The 26,770-nt window shown below is 45.3% G+C and overlaps 1 protein-coding gene across 1 annotated transcript in view; it reads right to left on the bottom strand.

Annotated features, from left to right (window-relative positions):
- Positions 10,782-26,770, bottom strand: part of RBM28 (RNA binding motif protein 28) — a 34,855-nt gene continuing 18,866 nt past the window's right edge. The window contains exons 11-19 of the mRNA XM_021078708.1: positions 25,706-25,779; positions 24,828-24,963; positions 23,780-23,844; positions 21,416-21,574; positions 18,146-18,295; positions 17,783-17,857; positions 14,689-14,945; positions 13,983-14,082; positions 10,782-11,309 (exon numbers count right to left, since the gene is read on the bottom strand). Coding sequence (XP_020934367.1) covers positions 11,175-11,309; positions 13,983-14,082; positions 14,689-14,945; positions 17,783-17,857; positions 18,146-18,295; positions 21,416-21,574; positions 23,780-23,844; positions 24,828-24,963; positions 25,706-25,779 — 1,151 coding nt within the window. The 3' untranslated portion in view covers positions 10,782-11,174. The remainder of the gene's footprint in view (positions 11,310-13,982; positions 14,083-14,688; positions 14,946-17,782; positions 17,858-18,145; positions 18,296-21,415; positions 21,575-23,779; positions 23,845-24,827; positions 24,964-25,705; positions 25,780-26,770) is intronic.

The following is a 26,770-nucleotide window of genomic DNA, read 5'->3' as shown; positions in this document are numbered from 1 at the left end:
TTTCTAACACACATGAAATAATTAATTAGATGGAAAGGCATGCCATGTTCCTATGTGGGAGAGTGAACGTATCACAGGGTTTAACTATAGATTAAACACAGCCCAAAGAAAAGTCCAAGATTTGTCGTTTTATCGTTAAACATGCCACAGTTATTCCGTGTTGTTTTTTGGCTGTGCCAGAAGCTTACAGAAGTTCCTGGGCCAGGGATCGAACCTGAGCCACAGCAGCGACCCAAGCCACTACAGTGACAAGATCCTTAAGCTGCTGCACCACAAGGGAACTCCAAACACAGTCTAAAGGTTACTTAGATGAAATACATAAGCAAGAGTACCTAAGAAAAAAAATCAGAAGATGAATGAAGAGGAATTTTGCCTCACCAGATATTAAATATACAGTGAAGCTAAAATAATGAAAGTGGTGTAGCCTTGATGCAAGATTTGGCAGACACGTCAGTGGGTCATACTTACAAGCAGAAGTTAGCATACGAGAATCTAGTGGCCACTGAAGGTGGCATCACAATCCTATCCGAAGGGGTGGCATTATTTGATAAATGATAGAGACAATCAGTTAACTATCCAGGAAAAAAAATTATACTTTCTTTTCACATGACATATCCGAATAAACAAATTCCAGGTGATGAAAGAATTAAATGATATGGGTTGAACTGTATCCCTTGCCAGCATATCTATGCATAAACACACACACACACACACGCACACGCACACGCGTGCACACACAACTTAACTCCCAGCACCTCAAGACATGACCTTGTTTGGAAGACGGGGGGGTCACTCACTGCATATGTAATAACTAAGATAAGGTCATTGACACATATCCTTATAAGAGGACAGCACCGAAGACACAAGCAGAGATGGGAGTCATACAAAGCTACAAGCCAAGGAACATCTGGGGCTACCAGAAGCTGGAAGAGGCAAGGAAGAGATTTCAGAGGGAGCACGGCCCTGCTGTCACCAGACTTCTAGCCTCCAGAAGTGTGAAACAACACATTTCTGTTGTTTTAAACCACCCAGTTTGCGGTACTTGCTTACAGCAGCCCAAGGAAACTAGAACAATGAACAAATTAGAACCACTTAAAAATTCTCAAGAAAATATAGGTGGACAACATATACACCTAAAGAAGCAATAAGGACTTCATAAGCATGAAAGTGATGGAAAAAATCCAAAGGGAAAATCAATAATTTATGTATATTTATTAATATATATAAACAATTAAATATTATAAATAAAATATAAATATTAAATATATTCACATAGTTGTTAAAATATATTAATATATGATATGAAATGTTATATATTACATTTAATATTTGTATATAATATATAAGCTTTTTTTTTTGCTTTTTAGGGCTGCACCTGCAGCATATAGAAGATCCCAGGCTAGGGGTGGAATCAGCTACAGCTGCCAGCCACAGCCACAGCAATGCTGGATCCAAGCTGCATCTGCCTTTTAAATTAATATTTTATACTACTTAATATTGATATTAATATTGATAAGGGTACTGTTCAAAGTCTAAATTTCTAATTTTGGTGGGGCCACATCTGCAGCACGTGGGAGTTCCCAGGTCAGAGATCGAACCCAAGACCCAGCAGTGACCTGAGCCACAGAAGTAGCAATGCCAGATCCTTAACCCACTTAGCCACCAGAATGCATTCTGGTGCCAGGTATGAAGAGATTTTAAAAATCCATACCCTCACACCCTTTGATGAAGTAATTTTTCCAAAAATCTATTGCAAGGAAACAATTAAAACTTAGGCAAATATTTACCTACAAAGATGTTCATCACTGCATAATTTATAATAGTAACAAATTAGACATAGCTACTGAGCGATGCCAGGGATTGAACCTGCATCCTCACGGATACTAGTCTCCCCTTTTGTCCCTCGCTCGCCTGGAGCAGCTCGGATCCTTCACTGCCTCCTTGGTCAAGAACAACACGGGTCCCTTGTTAGGACCCTAGATTGCCAAAATCCCCCTGAGGAGCTCAAAACCCTGAGGTTCTGTGACAGGTCCTTGGGAGCCGTGTGGACCCTCCCCCACCGCAATGCCAGCCCCAGAACATTCATGCTTCCTGGAAAGACTTGGGGGCTTGCTGGGGCTTCCTGGAAATCACTCTCAATTCATTCTCTTAAGTGCCTGCTAGCTACCAAGTAGGCCTGGGGGTGCGCAGATGGAAAGAAGGCACCCCTCCCCACCCATCTGCAGCTCACATGCTGGCTGGGAGGACCGGCCCAGTAATAGAGTTTCAGTGGAGCCACCGAGAGATTCAGAGCCTCGCTGGCTGCTCAGTTAATTAGCCCAAAAGTGTGGATGGAGCTGGGTGAAAATGCATGAAGCGCTTGGGGGAGGCGGTGAGCTTCCCATCCCAGAAGGTCTGCAAGCAGAGGGCAAGGGACCTCTAGCCTTCCTACAGAGAGATTCCTGTCCCTTCTGTCCCCTTGCATCTGGCCTCTGGCTGTGGGGATAGAGATGGAATAATCCTGAGCCCAGGCCTGACACAGAGTAAGGGCTTGGCAGTTGTTAGCTGCTGTTATGAACAATTACATTTGAGTTTAGTGAACCCATCCCCTCGCAGAGAGAAAGGGAGCAGAGGCAAGGCATCATTCCCCTTCACCAGCTGCACCCAGGCACAGCTGGCCATGGGCAGGGGAGCCCGCCTGGCAGCTGTCCCCACAGACGGGAGCAAGGGTTTGTGATTTCCTGAGCAGCTACTTCAATCCTAATGTCCCTTTAATAGTCCTCGTCAAATTGCCATGGCTCTCCCCAGAGGTTTTCATGACTATGGAAAATAAATAGCCATTATCTGACCTCCAGGGGAACGGAGATGTCTGCAGAATTCCGGGAAAGGCAGTTATAAAACCGAGTGGAGCCAATTCACCCTTTTGGGGTTAGCCACCCCTATGCAAAGCCAAAGTACAGGAGTTCCCGTTGTGGCTCAGCAGGTTAAGAACCCAACACAGTGCTATGAGGATACAGATTTGATCCCTGGCCTTGCTCAGTGGGTTAAGGACCTGGTGTTGCTACAAGCTGCAGCATAGGTCACAGATGCAGCTCAGATCTGATGGTGTTGCTATGGTTGCAGTGTAGGGCTGCAGTTGCAGCTGCAGCTCCAATTCGAACCCTAGCCCAGGAGGTGTGGCTATAAAAAGAAAAAAGAAAAAAAAAAGCCACCTAAGGTATGGAGCCCTGGCTACTGTAAAGAAAATCACAAAGTAAATGTAGTCTCTGCTCAAACTTTTTCTTTTTTTTTGTCTTTTGTCTTTTTAGGGCTGCAACTGCGGCATATGGAGGCTCCCAGGCTAGGGGTTCAATCAGAGCTACAGCTGCCGGCCTACACCACAGCAACTCAGAATCAAAGCCTCGTCTGCAACCTACACCACAGCTCACAGCAACACCGGATCCTCAGCCCACTGAGCGAGGCCAAGGATGGAACCCATGTCCTCATGGGATACTAGTCAGGTTTGCTAACCACTGAGCACCACGGGAACTCCTGCTCAAACTCTTTTGTGATGTACAAAAGGAAGAGAAGAGAAGCAAAGGGAAGAGAAGATGAGGAGAAATAGAGGAAAACAACTATGAAACTAGGTGAAATCTTATGCCCTGGGATAGGTGGAAAGAAGCTGTTCAAGCAAAGGACTTGATTTTGAAGTTAATTTCTCATAAAAACTTGGCATGACTGATTATGGGTTTGAAAATGTTTCCCTGCCATCTGAAGAACCTGTGTGAGCGGGAGACTGGCACTGGCCATCTGCCTCACAAGGACTGAACCCTGAGCTGCTGCAGCTGCTGACCTTCAAAACCCCCTAAAGGAGCTCAGGTGGAGATCAGGAGCGAGGCTCTGTGCTCTGGGGAAACTGGCCCCACAGGTCTTCAGACAGATGTTTTCAGGAGAAAATTTTATGAGCTCAATGCCTGCATCTCCTCAGATCAACAAAAGCACTAAAGTCCCTCGTGGTGACGCCTGCTCCTTTCGACGCAGTAACGTTCACCAGACTGTCTGCAAAATCTATGCTTGATTGCAGGTACCTCCCCCTTCACTACAATCACATGTATACTGATATTCCCCCTACCTCTTTGGAGCGGTTTTTCCAGAGCCATCTGAAATGCTGCCTCCTGGGCTATAGTCCTCATTTTGCCACAAATAAAACTTAACTCTCAGCTTTTTGATTGTGCATATTTTTTCAGCTGACATGTGAGAGAATGAAAACGTCCTTCAGTTTCTTATCATGTGATTTGAAAAAGAGGCACCGTTTTTTACCCTAAAAACATTTGATATAAGAGTTTCCATCATGGTGCAACGGAAGTGAATCCCACTAGGAACCATGAGGTTGCTGGTTCAATTCCTGGCCTCGCTCAGTGGGTTAAGGATCTGGTGTTGCTGTGAGCTGTGGTGTAGGTCGCAGACGCAGCTGGGATCTGGCGTTGCTGTGGCTGTGGCATAGGCTCCGATTCAACCCCTCGCCTGGGAGCCTTCATATGCCACAAGTGTGGCCCTAAAAAGCAAACAAAAACAAAAACAAAAACGGGGAGGGGGTGTATACCTGACAGAAAGTATTTTTAAATAAAAGTCCCTGAAAGAGGCCCTAGAGACAGAGCCCTGGACCAGGTCTCAGCCCCGCTCTGGTCCCAGCTCAGGCAGCCAAGGGCACCTAGGACAGGGCCATGCTGTTTCCAGCAGCTGTGAGAGGTGGGGGCAATTGCCCCTCAGTGACCTAAGCCAGGACTGTTGTGAGATCATCTGGAGCCCTGCCCAGTCAGTCTTCCGAGAAAGGTGTAATGTCCAAATCCAGTGGCCACCAAGAGGGCACCTGCATCACAAATCTGCCAAACAGGATTGAAGGCCAGTCCAGAGCGGACCACCTTAGCACGGCGAGCTTTATCGCTTCTCCAACAACGAGGCTGTCCCCACCCTGCCTGGGAGGGTCAGGGGGGGAAATGAGAAGAGGAGAGATGTTTTCCTTGATGCCGTCTCTCCCATCCTGAGAAAAGCTTCAGGCCTGGAGGGGATGAAGGGGCCCCCACCCCTGCCCTCACCCATCATCCTGAGTCTTGGCAGCCCTCTCCCATGGGTACCCGGCCCCAGGAAGTCCAGGAGTCCCAGCCTGAAGTTGACTGGCGGCCCCCCAGCCCTGCCTCTGCCCACACTCCGTGGCTATGGCCCCCACCTCTCAACAGCCAAGAGCTCTTCCGAGCCATGTCATCACAGAGTTGGTGACAGGCAGGGCAAGAGAGGCCCAATGCACCTTCAGGAAACTATCTTTTGTGCAAAGTGGGGAGCAGAGGCCCTGAGCAGGGCAGGCCAGGTGGGAGCAGAGATCAGATGAGGACAGAGCACTGGTCTCAGTGTCCAAAGACCTGGGCTTGCTTCTACGCCAGTCTTATCTTGTGTGTCTTCCTTGTCTGGGCCTGAATTTGCCATGTCTCTCTCTCATTTCCCCCCCTTTTTTGGCTGCCCCGCAGCGTATGGATTTCCTGTGCCAGAGATCAGATCCGAGCCACAGTTGTGACCGACACCTCAGTGGATCCTTTAACCCACCGTGCCGGGCTGGGGATCTCACCTGTGTTCTATTGCTGCAGAGATGCCTCTGATCCAATTGCACCACAGTGGAAACTCTCCCATGTCTCCTAAACGGAGATTGTGGCCTCTGACCTGCCTAACACATGAGGTGGGTTTGGGGTCTGCTTTTCGACTTTGGTGACACCACTGGCTTGGAAGGAGCCAAAGCCACTCTGCCTCTAAATTATTCCTCCTTTCATCCGTGGTGCTACCCACCTTTGAGGTAGTGCAGGCCTGCTTTGCTCCCCAGAACCATGCTGCAGAGCTGGCAGTGGTATCATGAGGGCTGGACAAATTCACATACTGAGAGCCACTGAGCTACTGGAGGAGGGAGGTTTTGTGTTTTGGTTTTTGTCTTTTCTAGGGCTGCTCCCATGGCATATGGAGGTTCCCAGGCTAGGGGTCGAATTGGAACTGCAGGTGCCGGCCTACGCTAGAGCCACAGCAACGTGGGATCCAAGCCTCGTCTGCAACCTACACCACAGCTCATGGCAACGGATCCCCAACCCACCAGACAAGGCCATGGATGGAACTTGCAACCCCATATGGCTCCCAGTCAGATTCGTTAACCACTGCGCCATGACGGAAACTCCTGGAGGAGGGAGGTTTGTTGGGTGCTTTTAAAAGAATATTATCTGGAGTTCCCATTTAGGCACAGAGGAATCCAACCAGGAACCATGAGGTTGTAGGTTTGATCCCTGGCCTCCCTCAGTGGGTTAAGGATCTGGCGTTGCCATGAGTTGTGGTGTAGGTTGCAGACGTGGCTTGGATCCCACGTTGCTGTGGCTCTGGTGTAGGCCAGCAGCTGCAGCTTCGATTTGACCCCTAGCCTGGGAACCTCCATATGCGGCAGGTGCAAAAAAAAGCAAAGCAAAACAGAACAAAACAAAAAAACAAACAAACAAAAAAGTAGACAATGGAGAGTGTCAGATCCAGGAGAGGAAAGGGGAACATGGAGAGAGGATGAGAGTGAGAAGGTAACACTTGAGAACCAGTTTCTTAGTAGGTTTTTTGCACATATAGCCTTTAATGTCCAGTCCTGGAGTCCCTCAGACACAGAGCGACAGGAATGGGATGGGCTCCAGCCGCGGCAGATTAGATTAAGCAACATCTGAGAGGATTTGCTCTTGGACTGAGGCCCAGACAGTGGCACAGGGAAGAGGAAAACGAGTGACAGGAACTGACATTTAATGGGCACCTACTATGAGGAATGAAGCAGTTGAACTAGAAAAAGAAAACAGGGGGTTCCCATTGTGGTGCAGCAGTAATGAACCCGACTAATATCCATGAGGATGCGGGTTAAGGATCCCACATTGCCATGAACTCTGCTGTAGGTCACAGATGTGGCACGGATCTGGTATTGTTGTGTCTGTGGCGTAGGCTAGCAGCTGTAGTTCTTTTTTTTTTTTTGTCTTTTTGCCTTTTCTTGGGCCGCTCCCACAGCATATGGAGGTTCCCAGGCTAGGGGTTGAATCAGAGCTGTAGCTAGCTGCTAGCCTATGCCAGAGCCACAGCAACGTGGGATCTGAGCCACGTCTGCGACCTACACCACAGCTCACGGCAACACCGGATCCTTAACCCACTGAGCAAGGGCAGGGATCGAACCCGAAACCTCATGGTTCCTAGTCGGATTCGTTAACCACTGCACCACGACGGGGAACTCTAGCAGCTGTAGTTCTGATTGACTCCTAGCCTGGGAACTTCCATATGTTGCGGGTGTGGCCCTAAAACAAAAGACAAAAAAAACCATAAGGAATTCCTGTTGTGGCACAGCGGAAACAAATCCCACAAGTATCAATGAGGATGTGGGTTCAAGCCCTGGCCTCACTCAGCAGGCGGGGGATCCAGCGTTGCTGTGGCTGTGGTGTAGGTTGGCAGCTGTAGCTCCAATTCGACCCCTAGCCTAGGAACCTCCATATGCTGTGAGTGCGGCCCTAAAAAGCAAAAAAAGAGGAAGGAAGGGAGGGAGGAAGGAAGGGAGAAAGAAAACACATCAACTGATAGGCTGGGGGGAGGTCCCTGCAGCAGATGTCTGTCTGCTATATCCCTCATCTTCATCATCCTCAACAGCCAATCACTAAGGACACCACAGGCCACACCCTCGGCTGGGACTGACATCCCAGGGCTCCATCTACTTGGGGAGCTATGACCTAAAGAAAGGACAAGTAAGCCACAGCCATGTATAATGTTAAGCGAGTGGACACCAGCCAGAAAGTGTCAGGGACCAAGGGAGGGACCACAGTGTCCTGGGTTGGGTGAGGTTCCCAGGGAGAAATTCCTGCTGGCACATGGGTGAAAGGGGACAGGTTGGTACAGACAAGACACAGCAAAAAGAACCCAGGTGGTGTGCCCAAGGGATTGTGACCAGCAGTTTGTTATTCTATCACTTGGTATCTGGGGGCCCTTTCACATACATCACCTCAGGAAATGACTCTCTTGTCCTTTGCAAGCCCAGCCAGGCCCTGGAACAGACGGCCTTCTGTTGCTGTGAGTTCAATAGAATTAAACGAACTCCTACTATGTGTAAATCACTGTTAAGTATTGCAGGGTATGTAGGAAAGTGTAAGATATAGTCCTCGCCCTCAAGGACAGAACGGATTTTCCTTCTGTCAAACGGCCAGTGAAGGAGATTCCAGGATGACTCTGCAGCAGTGAAGTGACATCTAATAAAAGGCAGCAGGTTCTGGCAGCGTGGACAAGCCTAAGGAAAACTGGATTTGCCATCCTTCAAGATGCTCCACTTGGGGGTGGTCCAAAAGGTGCCCTGCTGACTCTGTAGCTTCCTTTTCAGAACCGGTGCCCAGACTCAGTCTGCACCTTTACCTTCTTCCCACTGTATTACTTCACAAGCGCAGGACCTTGTCTGCAGCCAAACACCAGGTCAGAATCAAAAGCCAAAGTAATTGCAGAGGTATCTATAACTCATCCACGGCTGGATACTGAATAACACTCCAATCAATGAACAGTCTCAGACTCTGCAATTAATCCTGGAAAGGAAGAGCCATCGGGACAAGAACAAAAGAACCAAAATAAAACAATGCATGCTGGTAAGTTCTAAACTGGTCAACCTTGAGCAAAGGAGGCCTGGAAATTTTTGCTCTGGTGGAGAGAAACAAAGCAACCTCATCCTGGCCCTTTAAGCACCACTTAGGACTGGGAGTGGGAGAAAGCACAGTTGAGCATCATCTGAGACAAACTGAAGTACAAACTTATCTTGGGATCCTCAGTCATGATGTGGCTACTGCCATGATGGAGCAGTTGGAGTTTCAGGAACTTTCCAAGTTGTGAAGGCAGAGTTGCTTCTTACACGACAGAACTGGCAGATGCCTGTCAGTCAATTCTCAAAAAGTAAGTGGCGGGAATAAGAAGCAAAGAACTAGCAATGATTATGTGGGTCAGCCGGAGGGCCTATGACTGAAGATTCTGGGTGTCAGCCCTGTTGGCGGCATATCTGACCTTCTGTTTCCTCAGATGACTGAAGGTCAAATACATGGTGAGAAGGGGATCTCTGGAGCCTTGAAGTTCTGCACACTGAATTTTTAATTGGAAAACCTCTTTTCAAGGCAAAAACATAGCAAAGGACGTTTGGAAGTATTTCGAAGAATTAATTCACATGGCCTAACTTTGTAACAGAGAAAGAAGCTGCAGGTCTCACTTCAAGTCAGCTGATGAAGCACAATCCTTGCCGCAGGCTAAGGCTGGAGGAAGGGACGGTTCACCTTGGATCCAAGCAGTCCTCAAAACTACCAGGTGCAGGGCGCCCCCCGCCCCAATCTCTGGGCCAGGCTGCTGTGTAAGCGAGCAGGAAAATCTACTGAAACTTGACAGTGTTGACTGATGGCCTTCAGTCCTGGATGTTAACCAAATGTTTGTTATCATTGCTTTTTAACCAAGCAGTCTGTAACTCCATCTTCATGTTTAATTCAGAGAACTCTATTTCATAAAACATCAGGCTCTGGAGTTCCCCAATGGCTCAGTGGGTTAAGAATCAGGTGTCAATGCAGTGGCATGGGTGCAATCCCTGGCCCTGGGAACTTCCAAATTCCACATACAGCCAAAAAAAAAAAAAAAAAAATCAGGCTCCAAAGTGAGGAAGTGAGCACAATTCATGTTGCATTAATATTCCCAGCAAGCCTAAGAAGCTGCCCAGATAACCCGTGGTGAGGTGTCCCAAAGGACACCCTACAAGGAACCTGGTTGTTGAGAAAAGTGGATGATTTGGCTAATTTTTTAGAGAACTGTGCAATAACTTTTTGAGCAGTTAAATGATGTTTTAAACACAGTGGGTTGCTAAAGTTGTCAGAAGAAATATCTGGATCTAAGAAAATCTGGCAAAGCTGTCTGAATAAACACCAATTTTTATCTATCCCAAATGTTAAGATAATTTTCCAATGTTAATTTATAGATATTTGTGCTCGAGAGGAAAAAGTGTCTGGTGAGCAGACAGCTGGCAAAGGGAAAACACATTCAGCTGCCAGGCAGGCTGTGGATATTCTAAGTGCCCCCTTAATAAAGTGCTGACTCCCCCACAGAGACAGGCCACCCTAGCATTGATGGGCTGCTAAGCTGCTGCCAGAATGTTTCAAACTCCCTAAGTCACACCGTCTCAAGGCAACTGTAGAGACAGAGCCCCTGACCTTTAGTTCTCTCCAAAAAATTCCAATTATTTTCCTGGTCTCTCTTTTCTCCATCTTTTAACCAACTAAGGGCGTTCTGAGCGTTCACTGGTTTCCTAAGACTCTGCAATGAAATAGCTACATCCGTAGGTCAGCAATGGTTCTGAAGAAAGCATCACTTATTACAGCATCAGAGACTAGGGAATTAAGAACTTTGTGCTGTATTTCCAGCTCTTTTTCTGGCCGCACACTCACTGCTCTCTCCACCACCCACTCCCTGAGTCTGCAGGAGGAGGCGTCGCAAGAGGCAACGCAGGTGCTCACCAGCCAGGCTACTGTCTGGGGGCTGCTGCCAACTGACTGCTGGTTAATGACCCATAATCACCCACTCCTCTGGCAAACAACGCCAGGCGGTGCTCCGGCCAGGCCCCATGCCCTCCATGACCTTCCAAGTCCCACCCTCAGAGATTAGCTGGGAAATCATCTTTCTCTGCTCTTTCTTAATCAATCCCTGCAGTATGTAGGACTACATGACTGAATTAAGAGTTAGGAAGGTCAAACACATTTATAAATAATAAAGGATTCACATGTTAGAAATGAGTCTGTTACTCGAAAAGCCATAAAATATCTCATTTAAATAAGATCCTTAACAAAATATACATCTTAAAAATTCAGCACTAAAGAATGCTTTTTATAACTGTTACCATTTGAGAAACAAAGAATTAAAATGCGTAAGAATTATAGACACACCTTCGCACGAAACATGCAAGAAGCATCATGATGTCTTTCTGATATTCCTCTTCTTGGTTAACTAACCGCACACCAGGGAGAGACGCAAGTTCAGATGCGCACGGCCCAGAGGGGCCCCCAACAAAGTGGCAGGGCACTCAGTGGTTTCTTTCCCGCAATAAACGACATGGGGGGAGGGGGGCTTCACCAAGAAGCACACAATCCAGCTCCTTATCCAGTCCGTTGGCATTATCAACTGTCGAACCATTTGCTCCTCTTTGCAAGAGGAGCTCCTTTAGAAGGTCCCAATAACTTCTGCTTATATTGTTCGACCAGCTGGTTGAAGCGAATTTCTGTCTTATTTCCCTGAGCTTTTTTCCTAGGCACCTACAAATGAAAGGTAAGGAAATATAAGATACTAAACATAAACATAAGTTTCAAGCATTAAAATCACCTTACCCTCAGGCCACCTGAGGGAAAAAAATGAATGGGCTCAAAGACCTTGTCCACCAAAAGAGGGTCTTCCAGAGAGTGACCCCAAAAGAATCATCCATTGGTAAGAAATCGGACGAGGTATTCCTAAGAGAAAAGGCCCCACTAAAACACTGTTCGGGTGTGTCAGAGGCCTCTCCTAGTCCAGCTCCCAAATGCTCAACGTGAATCTCCTCGCCGCTGAGTCAGGCCAGGGTCTGCATGGTCTCGCCAGCCCGCTCCCTCACCAAGAACACTGCTTACGGGGTTCCAGAGAAAGCTCTCTATGACATAGGATGGGCTCCATAAGATAATATGACGAACGAGAGACTTCTCAGAGACTCAGATTTCTGGAGTAAAAATGAGAAACTAACACTTCTTATACCCTTAAAAGAAAGGGACTAGGGGAGGGAAAAAGAAAGTTTGACGTTAAATGATCAAGAATACAGAACCACTATTTTCTACTAAAAGAACCAGGACTCCTTGGAAGCTAATACCAGGACTGGCAGAGAAGCAGCTAAGATGGCTGGGATATCTGGCTGTACTGGAAAGCAAGGATGCTACCAAAGACGGGGTCATGTCAGAAGGACTCAGAAGTCAACCTGAATGGGCTTCTGCTGGCCTCAGATGGGACAAGAATAATGACTGCATCTGACTGTATATTAAAACTCAAAAATCACAAGATGAAAAAAAAAAATATTACTGGTCATCAGAGAGGTTGGTAGGGCACCAACCCATTACCCTGGAAACTGATTTTAAAAGAGAAAAAATCAAGCATTTATCCTGCTTATCCTATACAATGGTATTTCATGGTAACCAAACAGCTGACAAAAAGATTCTTTTTTTCTAGAATTCTACTTAAAAAAAAAAAGCAAAAACGGGAGCTCCCCTTGTGGCTCAGCAGAAACAAATTTGACTAGTACCTATGAGGATGCAGGGCCAATCCCTGGCCTCGCTCAGTGGGTTAAGGATCTGGCGTTGCCATGAGCTGTGGTGTAGGTCACAGATGTGGCTCGGATCCCGAGTTGCTGTGGCTGTGGTATAGGCCAACGACTACAGCTCCTATTCAACCCCTAGCCCAGGAACTTCCATGTGGCACAGGTGTGGCCCCAAAAAGAAGAAAAAAAAAAAAAAAAAGCAAAAGCATTGATGAAATTAGAGGATTACCACTCTGCAGCTGACACTGAGATACGGATCTAGGTAACTATCATCAATGGGACCACAGGTCCCCTAGGACCACAGGTGGGAGGTTGATGGAAGGCTTCACAAATGGAGGGAGAAGGCAGACAATCCCTAAGCCTACTGAGGAGTCAGAGCATCACGAAAAATGGGGCAACCGGACACTTGTGCATCTTATGGTGTGATGCAACTGAAAGTACACAGCACTGCCTATGAAATACTCCTGTCAAGCAAACAACTTGAATCTAATCAAGCCTCTAGATCTAAGGACCAGTTTGTAGGTAATACAGACTATGAGACGAACAAATTAAATGATAGCACAAGGAAGAAAGAAGCTAAATTCAAAATGTAATATATTCTCGGGAGTTCCTGTTGTGGCACAGCACAAATGAATCCAACTAGGAACCATGAAGTTGCCAGTTTGATCCCTGGCCTCGCTCAGTGAGTTAAGAATCCGGCGTTGCCATGAGCTGTGGTGTAGGTCGCAGACGCGGCTCGGATCTGATGTGGCTGTGGCTGTGGTATAGGCCGGCAGCTGTAGCTCCGATTTGACCCCTAGCCTGGGAACTTCCATATGCCTCGGGTGCAACCATAAAAAGCAAAAAAAAAAAAAAAAAAAAAAAAAAGTAATATATTCTAAAAGACTAAGGGCCTGGCTTCAACAACAAATTAATAGCATAGATAAAGGTAGGTGGTAAGGAAGACTGGATACTATAGGGGAAAAAAACCCAAGACCTAAAAGATTTAAACACCAAATACAGGAGTTCCTAGCAGTTAAGGATTCAGTGTTGTCACTGCTGTGGCTTGGGTGATTCCTGGCCTGGGAACTTCCACATGTTGTGGGCGTGCCCTTCCCCTCACCAAACCCCCCCCCAATATAATGTCGACTTTGTTTGGAACCTGATTCATACTAACTAAAAAAAAGTATTAAATATATTTTGAGGCAACTGGGGATATTCTAATACAGGTTGCTTATTAGATATTAAGGGCTTCTTCTTAATTTCATTAGCTGTGATGATGACATAATGTATGTTTGTGTGTATGTGTGTTTAAGGCCTGATTGGCTGCAGAGGCACTCTGAGATACTTTTCTGAGCAATATTCCTCATTTCCACATGAGGCACATTTACAAGTGAGGTAGAATCTGCTACAATATACTCAGGGGGGAGAGGGGATTGCTAAGTAAAACAAGATACTTTTGAACTAGAGTAACTAATACATGGGGTTCATCTTAATGCCATTCTCACTTTTAGGACTGTGCATCTCTATATCCTTTAAAAAGATGCAACCCTGTACATAACTGCAATTTAGAAGCCCTTTCCTTTTGCTCAACAGATTAAGGCACAAAAGTGGCTACATCCCTGGTAGAACTGTGCCATACATACCAAACCTCGGGCCCTACAGAACTCACCTGCTTGGAAGATAATTTCTGCTTCTCTTGCTTCCAATGGTTTATCTGGGGCTTTGGCTTCTTGGGAGGGAGAGACTTCATCTTGCCTTTGTCCCGCAACCTGCAACAATACGGTCAAGGGTCACCCTGAGTTCTTCCTCTAAGTGGTACCCCTGAGGTTTTCTCAGCCCAGAAAATAAAATGCCTTTTCTTACACTGGCTTTTTCTAAGCCCATGAAAAGTCATGCTAAAAAGGGATACTGCAACAGAACATCCTAGGACTCAATATCTGTATACCTATTTTTTTCATTCTGGCTTAAAACCTCAAAAACCTTCATTTACTTTTAACACTTATTTTGTAAAGACCGACTTTTGTGGATAGCCACTAAGCTGTTGTCCCAAAGAGAAACTACAAGGGAACCTCAGGTAAGTGGGCCTCAGCTACCAGAGGCGGCCGGCCATCTGGACGGGAGGAAGCTCTTCAGAAGAGAAGAAAAATGGCACAAAAGCCCACGCTGGAAGGTTCCTCTGAGGCGCCCTCTGCCAGCCCTGTTCTGGCCTCCATTTGGTCCAAGAGTGAGCTCTCTGCTGATGTGGAGATACTTATGCATCAACGCTACACATGGGACTGGCACACACGAAACATCCCTTTCATCCAAACAAAAGCCACAAAGAGGAAAAAAGGCAAAGCAAAAGCAAACCCCTCAGAAGCTGTCCTGCATCTCACCTGATTTTGGGGCCTCGGTGAGAGGGGAGCGCCAGGACCTTTCTTCTCTTCTTTCCATCAGACAGCTCCACGTGCTCCACTTCGGCCTTGGTCTGGAACCCTGTCCACGAGACGGAGCCCACCTTCCCCTTCTGCTCCACGGGGGCCTTGCTTTGCTCCTGCATGTGGTTCTGAGCTGCTTTCTGTTGCTGTTTTTTCCCCATCTCTGGTGGCTCCTGCTGGGGCTCACCAGTTGCAGACTTGGATTTCACTTTTTGCTGCATAAACAAGAGAATGCCATTTTGGTTTCTGGATGAGGTTTATGTGTTGGAAATACTCAGCAGAAGAGGAGTGAGTTTGGTGAAAGAAGGAAAATTCTTCCCCTAAATAGTCAGAGATTTTAGGAAAGAGAATGCAAGTAGTTCACAGGCCCTGAAATAGTAACACAGTTTCTGGGTGGGGACCCAAAAGCACCACTTCCCTTTCTACACGCAGAAATAGAGGGAAAGCCAAAACTCAAAAGCCAGCAGAAAACAAAGGCCAGTAGCACGGGATAATTATAAAGAAAGGTATAACAAATGTGTAAGGGAAATGAGAAGAAAGAAAAGGAGTTGCCATTGTGGCACAGTGAAAACGAATCTGACTAGTGGTCATGAGATTGCAGGTTCAATCCCTGGCCTTGCTAAGTGGGTTAAGGATCCGGCATTGCTGTGAGCTGTAGTTTAGGTCACAGACGCAGCCTGGATCCTGCATTGCAGTGGCTCTGGCATAGGTCGGCAGTTGCAGCTCCAGTTCCACCCCTCACCTGGGAACCTCCACATGCCGTGAGTGAGGCCCTAAAAAGCAAAAAAAAAGAAAGAAAGAAAGAAAGAAAAGAAGAAATATTTGAGGTAGTGAGAGCCGAGGATTTACAAACGTAAGGACAGACACTAAACCTCAGATCCAGGAAGCTCAGCCAACTACCAAACAGGATTAATACTAAAAAATCTACACCTTGGCATAATATATCAAACAGCAGAAAACTGAATAGAAAATCTTGAAAGAAGCCAGAGGCAAGGAAAATACCTTACCTACAGAGGAACAAAGTTAAGATTACATTGGATTTCTCTTCAGAAACCAAGTAAGCAAGAGGAGAACAGAGTCAAATATTTAATGTTTGGGTGGAAAAAAATCACCAACCTAGAATTCTGTATCCATGAGAGAATTCTGTACCCACCAACCTAGAATTTTGATCTATGAACTCATCAAAACTGAAGGATTAGTAGACTCTCTCAGAGAAGCAAAAATTAAAGAAATTTATCACGGGTAGACCTTAAGAAATAATACATGAATTTACTGAGAGAGGTAACATGACAGATGTTAGAAACTCAAATCTACATAAAGAAGATTAAATGAAATAAGGAGTTCCCATTGTGGCTCAGTGGTAACAGACCTGACTAGCATCCATGAGGATGCAGGTTTGATCCCTGGCCTCGCTGAGTGGGTTAAGGATCTGGCATTGCTGTGAGTTGTGGTGTAGGTCACAGACATGGCTCAGATCTGGCATTGCTGTGGATGAAGCGTAAGCCAGCAGCTGCAGCTCGATTTAACCCCTAACCTGGGAACTTCCATATTCCATTAGTACAACCCTAAAAAGACCAAAAAAAAAAACCAAAAAGTTAAATGAAATAAAGACAAAGAAAAGATGACCTGAGATGGAAAGCAAAAACTACATAACAGATTTAGGTGGCATTGGTGGGAGAAGAAAAATAAGATTCATGTGAAATAAATGTAGTAATTGTATTATTCTGTCTGTACCCTGATACAACAAAGATTATATGCCTATGATGTGCCAGTCTCTGTTTCTAAGCAGTCAGGGCACAGATGGATAGACCGAAGTGTCCATCTTTTAGGACTCACAGCCTAGTGGAGCTAAGACATAAAGTAAAAAACTAAAGACGATTTCAAGGAAGTTCATGAAAGTGCAAGTAAAAAAGTCTTTTGAGAGAGGTGGGAAAATGGTACTTGAGGAAGTGCAGTTGATTGATCTGAATATGGAAACCGAGAAGCAGCATCCCTGAGTCAGGGAAAAGGGACACTTTTACACAGAAAGATCAGCATGTGCCTAAGTGTAGGCAACAAATAACGCTACCTGAATTGCAGTAAATAATTCTATACCTGCAATAACAAAGCTGCCCTGAATAATCACCAGAGCCCAGGTAACCCAGGACCGTTCTATTAACCACTGCTCCTATAGGTCATGCTCATGGTATATACCTGAAGGACACCAAAACACAGCAAATGTTTGGTATATTTACAAGCTAAGGCATAACATCAATGAGATCTGTAAGAGTTATGGTATCAAGTATAACCTGGCCTTCCATGTCCTGGGGCAAGATGGGTAAGAGAATGAGTACTGACTCTGTATGGACCATGTGGTGTGTGAGACAACTTACACTACTACCCCATTCAATCCCCATCAGCCACGTAACACAGATGATGTCAATCCTGTTTTACAAACTAGAAACCGAAGCTGAGAGAGGTAATAAGTAATAACTTGCCAAGGAACTCAGAAAGCGGCAGAGCCTGAGTCTGAACGTGAGTATTCCTGGCCCCAAAGTCCCTGTTCTTTCCTCTATACTCTACTAGATTACAAACAGTGCTGAAACTATCAGGCATCACACTTTGGAGCCATCCAAGAAGCAAAAAGAAGTATGGACGAGATAGCTGAACTCTATAGAACAAGTAGCACTTAATTCTGGCTATTACTTTTGACACATACATCATGAAACCCTACAGTACAAGCACTGCTCATTGGTAATAACATCAGGCTGGGTCTCCCCTCTCCTCCCTCCTCCTCCTGTGGAGCTATCACAAGCCAGGCCAGCAGAGGAGAGACAGCCGGCAGAGTTCTAGGAGACTAAGGGTAAAGGGTAACAAGGAACCTAACAAGGCAGAGACCTACACCAAGGGAGCAGAAACACAAACTGAACTGAACAAAACAAAGTCTAAACATGGCATCAAAGAAACTGTTCTAACTACACACTTAAAAAATAATAATAAGGTTTATGGGACATGCATGTTATTTACTACAATTTTAAAAAGCCCCCCACCCCAAAAAATTTCCCTTTTGTACCAGGCTGCGCTGCATCCTCATTTCCTTTATTTTAAGTTTCCTTCGATCTTCCAAAGAGAACTCCACTATTGGTCTCTGGCAGAAGGAGAAAGCAAGCCATTCATTAGATTTCTTAATCCGCGCATGCAATGAGCTGAGATGTCCCCCCCACCGCTCCCCGCCTTCTTGCAAGGCAGAGGTTGTTGCTACTTCACTCCCCTTAGAAGCCAAGGGGCCAGTTCTGCAGGCAGCCGATCCCATTCAGGGTTCCTCCTGATCATCCTACCACCTGAACGGCTGCTCACTCCCTCCCTTGCCACTCTCACCCACCACGCCAATGTGAGAGGGCTTTCTGCAAATGTCTCCCCACAGGAGGAGACTCACCTTCTGAGGCCCAAAGATTTCTGGATTGTTGTTGATGTGGCGCAGGGCGGCCAGGGCATGCTCGTGCTCCTGGAACTCTGCAAAGGCGTAGCCCAAGGACTGACCCTTAACTTTCCCATGAGCTCCTTTGAGGTCTCTCATCACCCGACACTACGAGTAGAGCAGAATAAGAAAAAAATCAGTAATTACAGGATGAAGATGCTTAACAGCTTCAGTAAGAAGTTAGGTTATGGGAAAAAAACAAAAACAAAAAACCAAAGACAAAAAACCAAAAAGTCAGGTTATTGGAACAGTCTCCATTTAGATCGTCACCACCAGAACTGTACTGGTGGAACACTTAGGAATGCCTGTCTTTATTAGAAGACACCTACTGAGAGAAGCAAACAAATGAGGTATTTTCCTGTTTTTTGAGAGTTTATAGACATCAACACACACCCACGAATAAGCATGTAAGCAAAATAAACCTTCCAAGGAAAAATTACAAAAGCTAACTGTTGAGATGACAATACATACTAGGTAAGAGGTACGTGGTACTCGAGGTTGTATAAGTTAGCACTGAGGCGGAAGCGCTGTCTACAGATCTCATCACGGAAGAAAGCACTCAGAAAGGAAATTAGTGAAGAAGGAAAGGATGAAGACCTCGTGGTTTTAAATCAGAAAGACAATTCAGGGAGTTCCTGCTATGGAATAGCAGGTTAAGGATCCAGTGTTATCACTGCAGCAGTTCAGATCACTGCTGCAGTGCGGGTTCAGTCCCTGGCCTGGGAACTTCCACATGCCGCAGGTGCAGCAGAAAGGAAGGAAGGAAGGAAGAAAAAGACAGACAGACAGATCAGGCATGGGGACGATGCTGCCCAACATACAGCCTCAGGAAGAAGCTTTAGCTGCCTTTGCTCAAAGCTCAGCTCCTCTCTGATGTGACTTCCCCCGAAATCCTTAAGCTGTGAGAGGCATCCTGGAGCACCCAGGAACAGTAGGATATTTGGGAAAAACAGATCGTTTACATGTTTTTATTCCTGGAAGCTAAAGTTGTCAGATAAAGTAGATATTGGAGACGCTTGGATGCTGCATTTGGTCCATGCCCATGTCTTCTCTGTGCCTAGAACTGTGCCATATGCTCTAGGCACATCAAGAAAAGCATAAAATGAGGCCCTTATCCTCAAGAGGCTTACTGTCTTACTGAGATATTATACTTCCACATTTGAAAGGATGAAAGAGAAAATTCAACATAATGCAAATAATGTAAAACACATGTACATTTCTTTAAAAGATGACACATTTTAAATGGGCAGACCCTAAGTACTGTGGGTGTTGATGAGAGATTACACAACTGACCCCTCTGCCAGTAACATTTTGAACAGTTTTATTGAAAGTGGTATCAGCCGTGTGCTGATATTGTTCAGTCTCTCCTGTAATTCCCTAAACACCAGTACCATACGTTCTAAGAGACTTTCCAGGAGTAGGAAAACAGCTTATGCTGACGAATCAGAGCAAAGCAGATTCATAATACATATATATATATGTGTGTGTGAGACTGGGTCACTTTGCTGTACAGCAGAAAACTGACAGAACATTATAAACCAACTGTAATAGAAAACAATAAAAATCATTATAAAATTAAAAAAGAGAGAGAGAAAACTATGTCTCAATTACTATGCCAGGAACTGAGAACAATGAGCTAACACCTGCTCTCAAAGAGCTCGGTCTGGCTGGGAGCAAAGACTGACAGATAATTATAGGACAGTGTGGCAGTAGATGCTATGACAGAGGTATGCACACAGTGCTATGGGCACAGAGCAGAGGTTTCTGTACTCACTCAGAGCCTAACCAAGTCTTAGTGTAAGGAAGTTCCTATCATGGCTCAATGGTTAATGAACCTGAATAGAATCCATGAGGACGTGGGATCGATCCCTGGCCTCGCTCAGTGGGTTAAGGATCTGGCATAGCTGTGGCGTAGATCGCAGATGCAGCTTGGATCCCACGTTGCTGTGGCTGTGACATAGGCGGGCAGCGACAGTTCTGATTCGACCCCTAGCCTGGGAACCTCCGTATGTGGTGGATGTGGCCCTAAAAAGACAAAAGAACAACAACAACAACAAAGTCTTAGTGTGAAACCAGAGTTTGTCCAACACAACTACTGAAGACCCAGGTGGCTCCCTGTGCTCACTGCAGGGCATTGAACCCTCTTACTACTGGGGAAGAGTCTAAATGGTAGAGATATGCTCTTCTAAAGAGCAAAGCACAGGAGTTCCCGTCGTGGCACAGTGGAAATGAATCCGACTAGTGGCCATGAGGTTGTGGGTTCGATCCCTGGCCTTGCTCAGTGGGTTAAGGATCTGGCGTTGCTGTGAGCTGTGGTGTAGGTTGTGTGGCTTTGGAAAGCAAAGAGAAAAAAAAAAAAAAAAAAAGCAAAGCACACAGATTATTTTCTCTGCAAGAAAATTAACATTACAGTACCTGGTATGCTAAGAACACAGCAGGTACCCAAAAAATGCTTGCTAAATTAATTCACGACGGCAGAGACTCCCCCACATTCTGCTACAATTTTATCAGCTGTGAAAGGTAGTTCTTAAAATACGGAAATACATTTTTTTTTTTAAGTCAAAACACCATGAACAGAGTTTCCTGGTGGCTCGGTGGGTTAAGGATCTAGCATTGTCACTGCTATGGGTCAAATAACTGCTGTGGCATGGGTTTGGTTCCTGGCCAGGGAACTTCTGCATGCCATGGGTGTGGCCAAAAGAAAAATAAAAAAGAAAACTGGGAGTTCCCGTCGTGGCGCAGTGGTTAACGAATCCGACTAGGAACCATGAGGTTGCGGGTTCGATCCCTGCCCTTGCTCAGTGGGTTAACGATCCGGCGTTGCCGTGAGCTGTGGTGTAGGTTGCAGACGCGGCTCGGATCCCGCGTTGCTGTGGCTCTGGCGTAGGCCGGTGGCTACAGCTCCGATTCAACCCCTAGCCTGGGAACCTCCATATGCCGCGGGAGTGGCCCAAGAAATAGCAACAATAACAACAACAACAACAAAGACAAAAAAAAAAAAGAAAAGAAAACTGGCGAACTCAGCTTGTCTGCTGACAATGTGTCCAAAAGAAAATCTGTTGATCTGCTAGCAGCATAGCCTGAACTACACTTGCTCTGACCCAGGATGAGAACGGAAGTTCCGAGGCATAGTAATTGAGACATAGTTTTCTCTCTTTTTAAAAAATTTTATAATGATTTTTATAAAATTTAACAAAATTTTATAATGATTTTTAAAAAATTTCTCACCTCCTTGATGCGCACTCCCTTCTCCCCTCTTGTGGAACTCAGCAGCAGCTTTCTGAGCTGCTTGTCATCCACGGCCTTTGGGAGATTATGCAGGCACAGCCTGGTCCGGGAGACAAAGATATTCTGGTCCTTGAGTTTCTGATGCTTCAGCAGCTCAAACTGAAAGAACAATCAATTGTTAAATACATTACAATCCAATCCCTTTACAAATAAAAGCTCATAATTCCAACAGCAAAGAATCATAACCTATCCAATAACATATAGGAGAAAGGAGGGAAATCAACCCCTCTGCTGCTTTCTGATGCCCAGTACAGGGAAAGAAAGGTTCATGGAGCCAAGACGGTGGGCAAGTGATTAGATAGACCATGGGCTCTGGAGTCAGACTGAATTAGAAATTCAACCCTAACTGGAGAAGTCACATGAAACCATTTAAGCCTCAATAACTTCACCCGCAGAGCAGAACTATAGATCAAAATATAGTATCAATCTCTGAGTGAGGCCAAAATGAGGTAATATGCACAAAATCCCAATTTCAAACTTGGCCCAGAGCAAATAACAAAAAATATTGTGGTTAACATCTATGTCAAGCCCTTACCTACCCACCAACTCTTAACTAATTGTTTAGTCCTTCCAAAAGAAAATGGAATTTATTTAAATACTTGAAAGAATGTTGCCTTGTCTCAACTCTGCCACCTTTAGGCAAAAAAAGTCAATGGCCATAGCAACAAATTCTGCTTGTTAGAGGCTCAACTATGCTACACAAAGCACAAGTCCCAGGCAATCTGTCTCTAAAGTGAAAGGATGACTTTCTTCTCCTGACTTGTTTGTTAAAATTAGATCAGTAGAGAAAAGTTTTAAATTTTTTCTCTTATCAAGTCTTATTCCTGCTGCTTCATGTTTGGTGAAGGTCCTAAAAAAATCACAAAAATAAACACTCTGGAAACAAGTATTTTACGGGACTTTTTTTTTTTTTTAAAGGCCGAGCCCACAGCGTACAGAAGTTCCTGGGCCGGGGACTGAATCTGAGCCACAGCTCAACGTACGCCACAGCTGTGGCAATGCCGGATCCTTTAACCCACTGAGCTGGGCCAGGGACTGAACCTATGCCGATGCAACCACTCAAGTTGCTGCGGTCAGATTCTTAACGTGCTTCGCCACGGCAGGAACGCTCTTAAAGGGCTAAATGAAGAGGCTATCACCCCTAAACTCAACAGCGTGACTTTTCTCTCAGGAAAGGCTGTGCCTACTGGGATTTAAAAGGTATACAGTGAGTTTTTTGCTAGAAAAATCCATTTTAAGGGAAAATTAAATGTGTCACCATCACATTGTGGTCAGAAAAGGGGATACAATGCCCCCCAAAATCATATTCCCAGATGCTCACTCCAAAAAAATTCAAGAACACTATCTAGAAACTACCCAGTAAAGACATGCTGCCCTTGCTGTCACTATAGTCTCATCTCTGTCCACCGTCTTCTGCACTTTCAGGTTATATAGCTAATCCTGTCAATGACTATGAATCTTTACCACTCTAGACTGGCTTAGCTTTTTAAATATAAGCTATAAAGGCAAAAGTAAAAATTCCTGGAATAGACATTACCAAGCAGCAAAGGATCTCAATAGTATCAGTTATCAGTGGAAATGCCACAATATAGTTTTCCTAAAATGATTTTATAATCTGGAGATACCACACTGCCCCCCCCAAAAAAATCAGGCATCTTCACTCTCTCAAGACCCGTATCTACACAGAATTAGCTCATTTCCTAACTCTAGCCCATTCTGATATTCTTTATATTATTCTGCATTTATATTGATACCTAATTACATACAGCTCAAGTTTCCCATGATCTAGAAGCAGACTATTTAGCAAACATTTACTACTGAGTGTAAGGAAAATAATCACATGTAATGCTGCCATATTATGTACAATGCTAGGCTACTTGCTGTTTTAGCTGGGTGCTTAATCTCTTTTTTCTTTTTTTGTCTTTTTGAGGACTGCACCTGTGGCATATGGAGGTTCCCAGGCTAGGGGTCTAACTGGAGCTGTAGCCGATGGTCTACGCCAGAGCCACAGCAACGCAGGATCTGAGCCACCTCTGTGACCTACACCACAGCTCACGGCAACCGGATCCTTAACCCACTGAGCAAGGGCAGGGATCGAACCCGCAACCTCATGGTTCCTAGTCGGATTCATTCCTGCTGCGCCACGACGGGAACTGCTGGGTGCTTATTTTCTAACAATAGTGTAGGGAGCACCTCTGACCGATACCTGGCTCTTTGATGAGCACTTCCTACATTCAGTTATTCTCATTGATTGATTTATATGAAGTCACGCAGAACCTAAAGGCTGGTGCCTAATCTACTCACTCGTTCTCTTTTGGCCATATCAGCAGCACTCACACCCTCTGCAGCCTTCGTCCCAGCACGAATCACTGCAGAAAGAGGGAAAAAGGCCAAGACATCAGCAAGGGACTTTTCACTGAGCAATAAGAGGAATGTGATTTGAATGATGCAAGCTCTTTGTACAGGGCCCAGAGGACTATGCTGGCCAGGACATAGTGGCATCTGGGTAGGGCCAGAAATAGGCTACAGGGCTAAGTTCTTGTCTGTGAGTTGCTCTCAAGGACTAAAACTCTGAACATTTTGTGATTTTGTTCCTCTTTCCTCTCCTTCCCCTCAAAAAATTTCATGAATATGCCTAGGCGGAAAGGACTAGAGGAAGTTCTGGAAATGAGTGCAGTTCAGGCATTTGGAATGCAAAACATGTTCTACCTATAAGCCATCCTTGGAATTTCACTGCTCATGTATTTGGCAGCCATTCTCAGTGGTGAGATAAGCGAACCTAGAAAACGGCCACATCGCAACACTGGGCCTAGTCTCAAAGGCCAACAGCCTCCCACTTCCTAGTCCAGGCTGTGCAGCTGTGCAGCAGATGGCACTACTGTGTGACCAAGAGGAAGGAATTCTTCTCTTTTCTTAAAGCTAATTTCTGATTATCTTTCTGACATGAAGGGAAAGGTATTCATTGCATAATTAAAATCCATGAATAATCCAAAAGAGTAATTTTAGTCTTAATTTTCAACTCCCTCACAAAAGCTATCAGAAATGATGACAAGAGGCAAAGGTAATCTGAGTTCTTCTTCCCTCTTTGCCCTGCTAATCCTCTGATGGAAAGGTCCAAAGGCAAGCAGGCAGAAAGAAGAACAGGACTGGGCCATCCCCAAACTGGGTGAAGGCTTCCTAAGAGAAAGCCCCATCTGCTAAAGTGGAATTACAATATATCACTGTTAAAGAGGCCATAGGGTTTTTATTTTTAGCTGGAAACATGCCCCAAACGTACTGTTGCTGGGGTCACTGTCACAGCAAGGGGCCAGCTACTCAGAAGCCTGGTTCATGTCTCCCTGCCACTACTCACAGCCTTCTCGGGCCAGATAGAGGTTCCGAGTTCCCGTCGGCTTCTTCACCTTCTTTGTCCGGAGCTTTGCAGCCTCATCACGGGTCACTGCCAAGTCAACCTTGAGCTGACGGCCATCCAGTTTGAGCCCACCACCCTGTAAGATTGCAACCTTCCTCTTAAAACCCACAATGAGTAACAAGGAACACCAAGGAAAGGGAAAACAGCAAACCCCAATTATGCTGTGGAACCCAAACCCCAAGATGTTTTAGCCCAGCTGGCTGCAAGGGATCACTGAGCCTAATGGTATAGAGTTCAGCTGTGCGAAGGCCACGTGTTCGTTTATTTTAAAATGAACAAAGTAGGCCTAAATTGAGGGAAATGATCTATAAACAGGCGAATTTTTGGTAGTCTAAAGAAAACTAATGAAATGGTAGTGTTTACTCAGGAGAATTTAAGAGACCATGGCAATACAGGGTAGCTTAAATTATACCTGGTTAAAGAATAGACAGAAAAATTCTCCATCATTTACACACTTTCTCAAACATTTGCTCCACTTCACAGATGGACTTAACCCCTCCTTGTCCCAGTCTTTCATGTCATCAGCCGAGGGTAGAGACTGAGATACACAGAGTGATCCATAAATAATTATTATATCTGCTTCCTACCAAAAACCAGGGACAGTGATTGTACTCAACATACACCCATGGGGCTAATGTGAGGATTAAACAAGGTAATGTGTGTAAACATCAGTGCCTAACACACTAAGGGCTCAAAAAGTGTTAGCTTTATTATTATTACATCATTGACAATAGTAACAAAAGCTTTGTGTAAACCTCAGATGTTCCCCCGGAGCCACAGTTGCCTAAGTTACAGGGTAAAGGAAATGTCTTCCTTACCTCAGTCTCTGGAGAAGCAGCTTCAAGGCACTTCTGAGCTGCTTCTTGAGTCATAAATTGGGCAAATGCACAACCTGCACAGACAGACAAAACTAAGTGAGATCCCAAACTCCCATGGCCCACCAGGAAGCCCAGTGGCACCCTGACACAATGTGGATGGGACAGTAACATCTTTTTGTTAATTACTATGAGATTTAACTAATACACACTGGGTCAGGCAGTGTAAATTCAAAGGCAGGTAAGACAGCACACTTGCTCACAATGAAAGAGTATTATTCCTTCGTTTTTTCCAATGCTCCTTAAAACTTTAGTCTCACCATCTCACTCTTTAATAACAAATATCCACAAGAGGAGTTCCCACTGTGGTGCAACGAGATTGGCAGCATCTCTGCAGCACCAGAACACAGTTTTGACCCCTGCTCTGGCACAGTGGTTTAAAGGATTCAGCATTGCTGCAGCTGTGGCATTGGTCACAACTATGGCTCAGATTTGACCCTTGGCCCAGGAACTCTATATGCCGTGGAGTAGCCCAAAAGGGGGTGTTAAAAAAAGGAATATCCACGTGAAATACTAGAGAAATTCCAGCCTAACATTTAATTCAGCATCATTTACTATATGCCTGTTAGAGGACTAAAAAAGCAAGGCCGCAAGCACTTAACCCTAAAATTAATTACAGATCTCACTGTCATCACAGTCACTGGGGAGGCATCAGATAAGGACAGAGATGCCTCTTGGAGTAAAAGTCTCTGGCCTGTATCTCATGAATACAGTAGTGACCAGAAAGCCATGAGCTCAACTCTTGACTCACGTTGTAGAATTTCCACAAGCACAACTTTCATTGGTTAGAAGCAGGGCCATTCAACCCAGCCTAATTTTCTGCTATTGATAAAAAAAAAACCAGCTTTTATAAGAGTTCCCTGATGGCCTAGAGGTTAAGGATTTGGCAATCTGCTGTAGCTAGGGTTCAGACCCTGGCCTGGGAACATCTCCATACTGCAGATATGCCCCCAAAAATGACTCAAAAAAAAAACAAAAAACAAAAAACAGGGTTTTTGGGGTTGGTTT

The sequence above is a fragment of the Sus scrofa genome, chromosome 18 (assembly GCF_000003025.6).
Source record: "Sus scrofa isolate TJ Tabasco breed Duroc chromosome 18, Sscrofa11.1, whole genome shotgun sequence".
In the NCBI taxonomy this organism is placed as follows: Eukaryota; Metazoa; Chordata; class Mammalia; order Artiodactyla; family Suidae; genus Sus; species Sus scrofa.
This window is presented reverse-complemented; position numbering and strand designations above follow the sequence as displayed.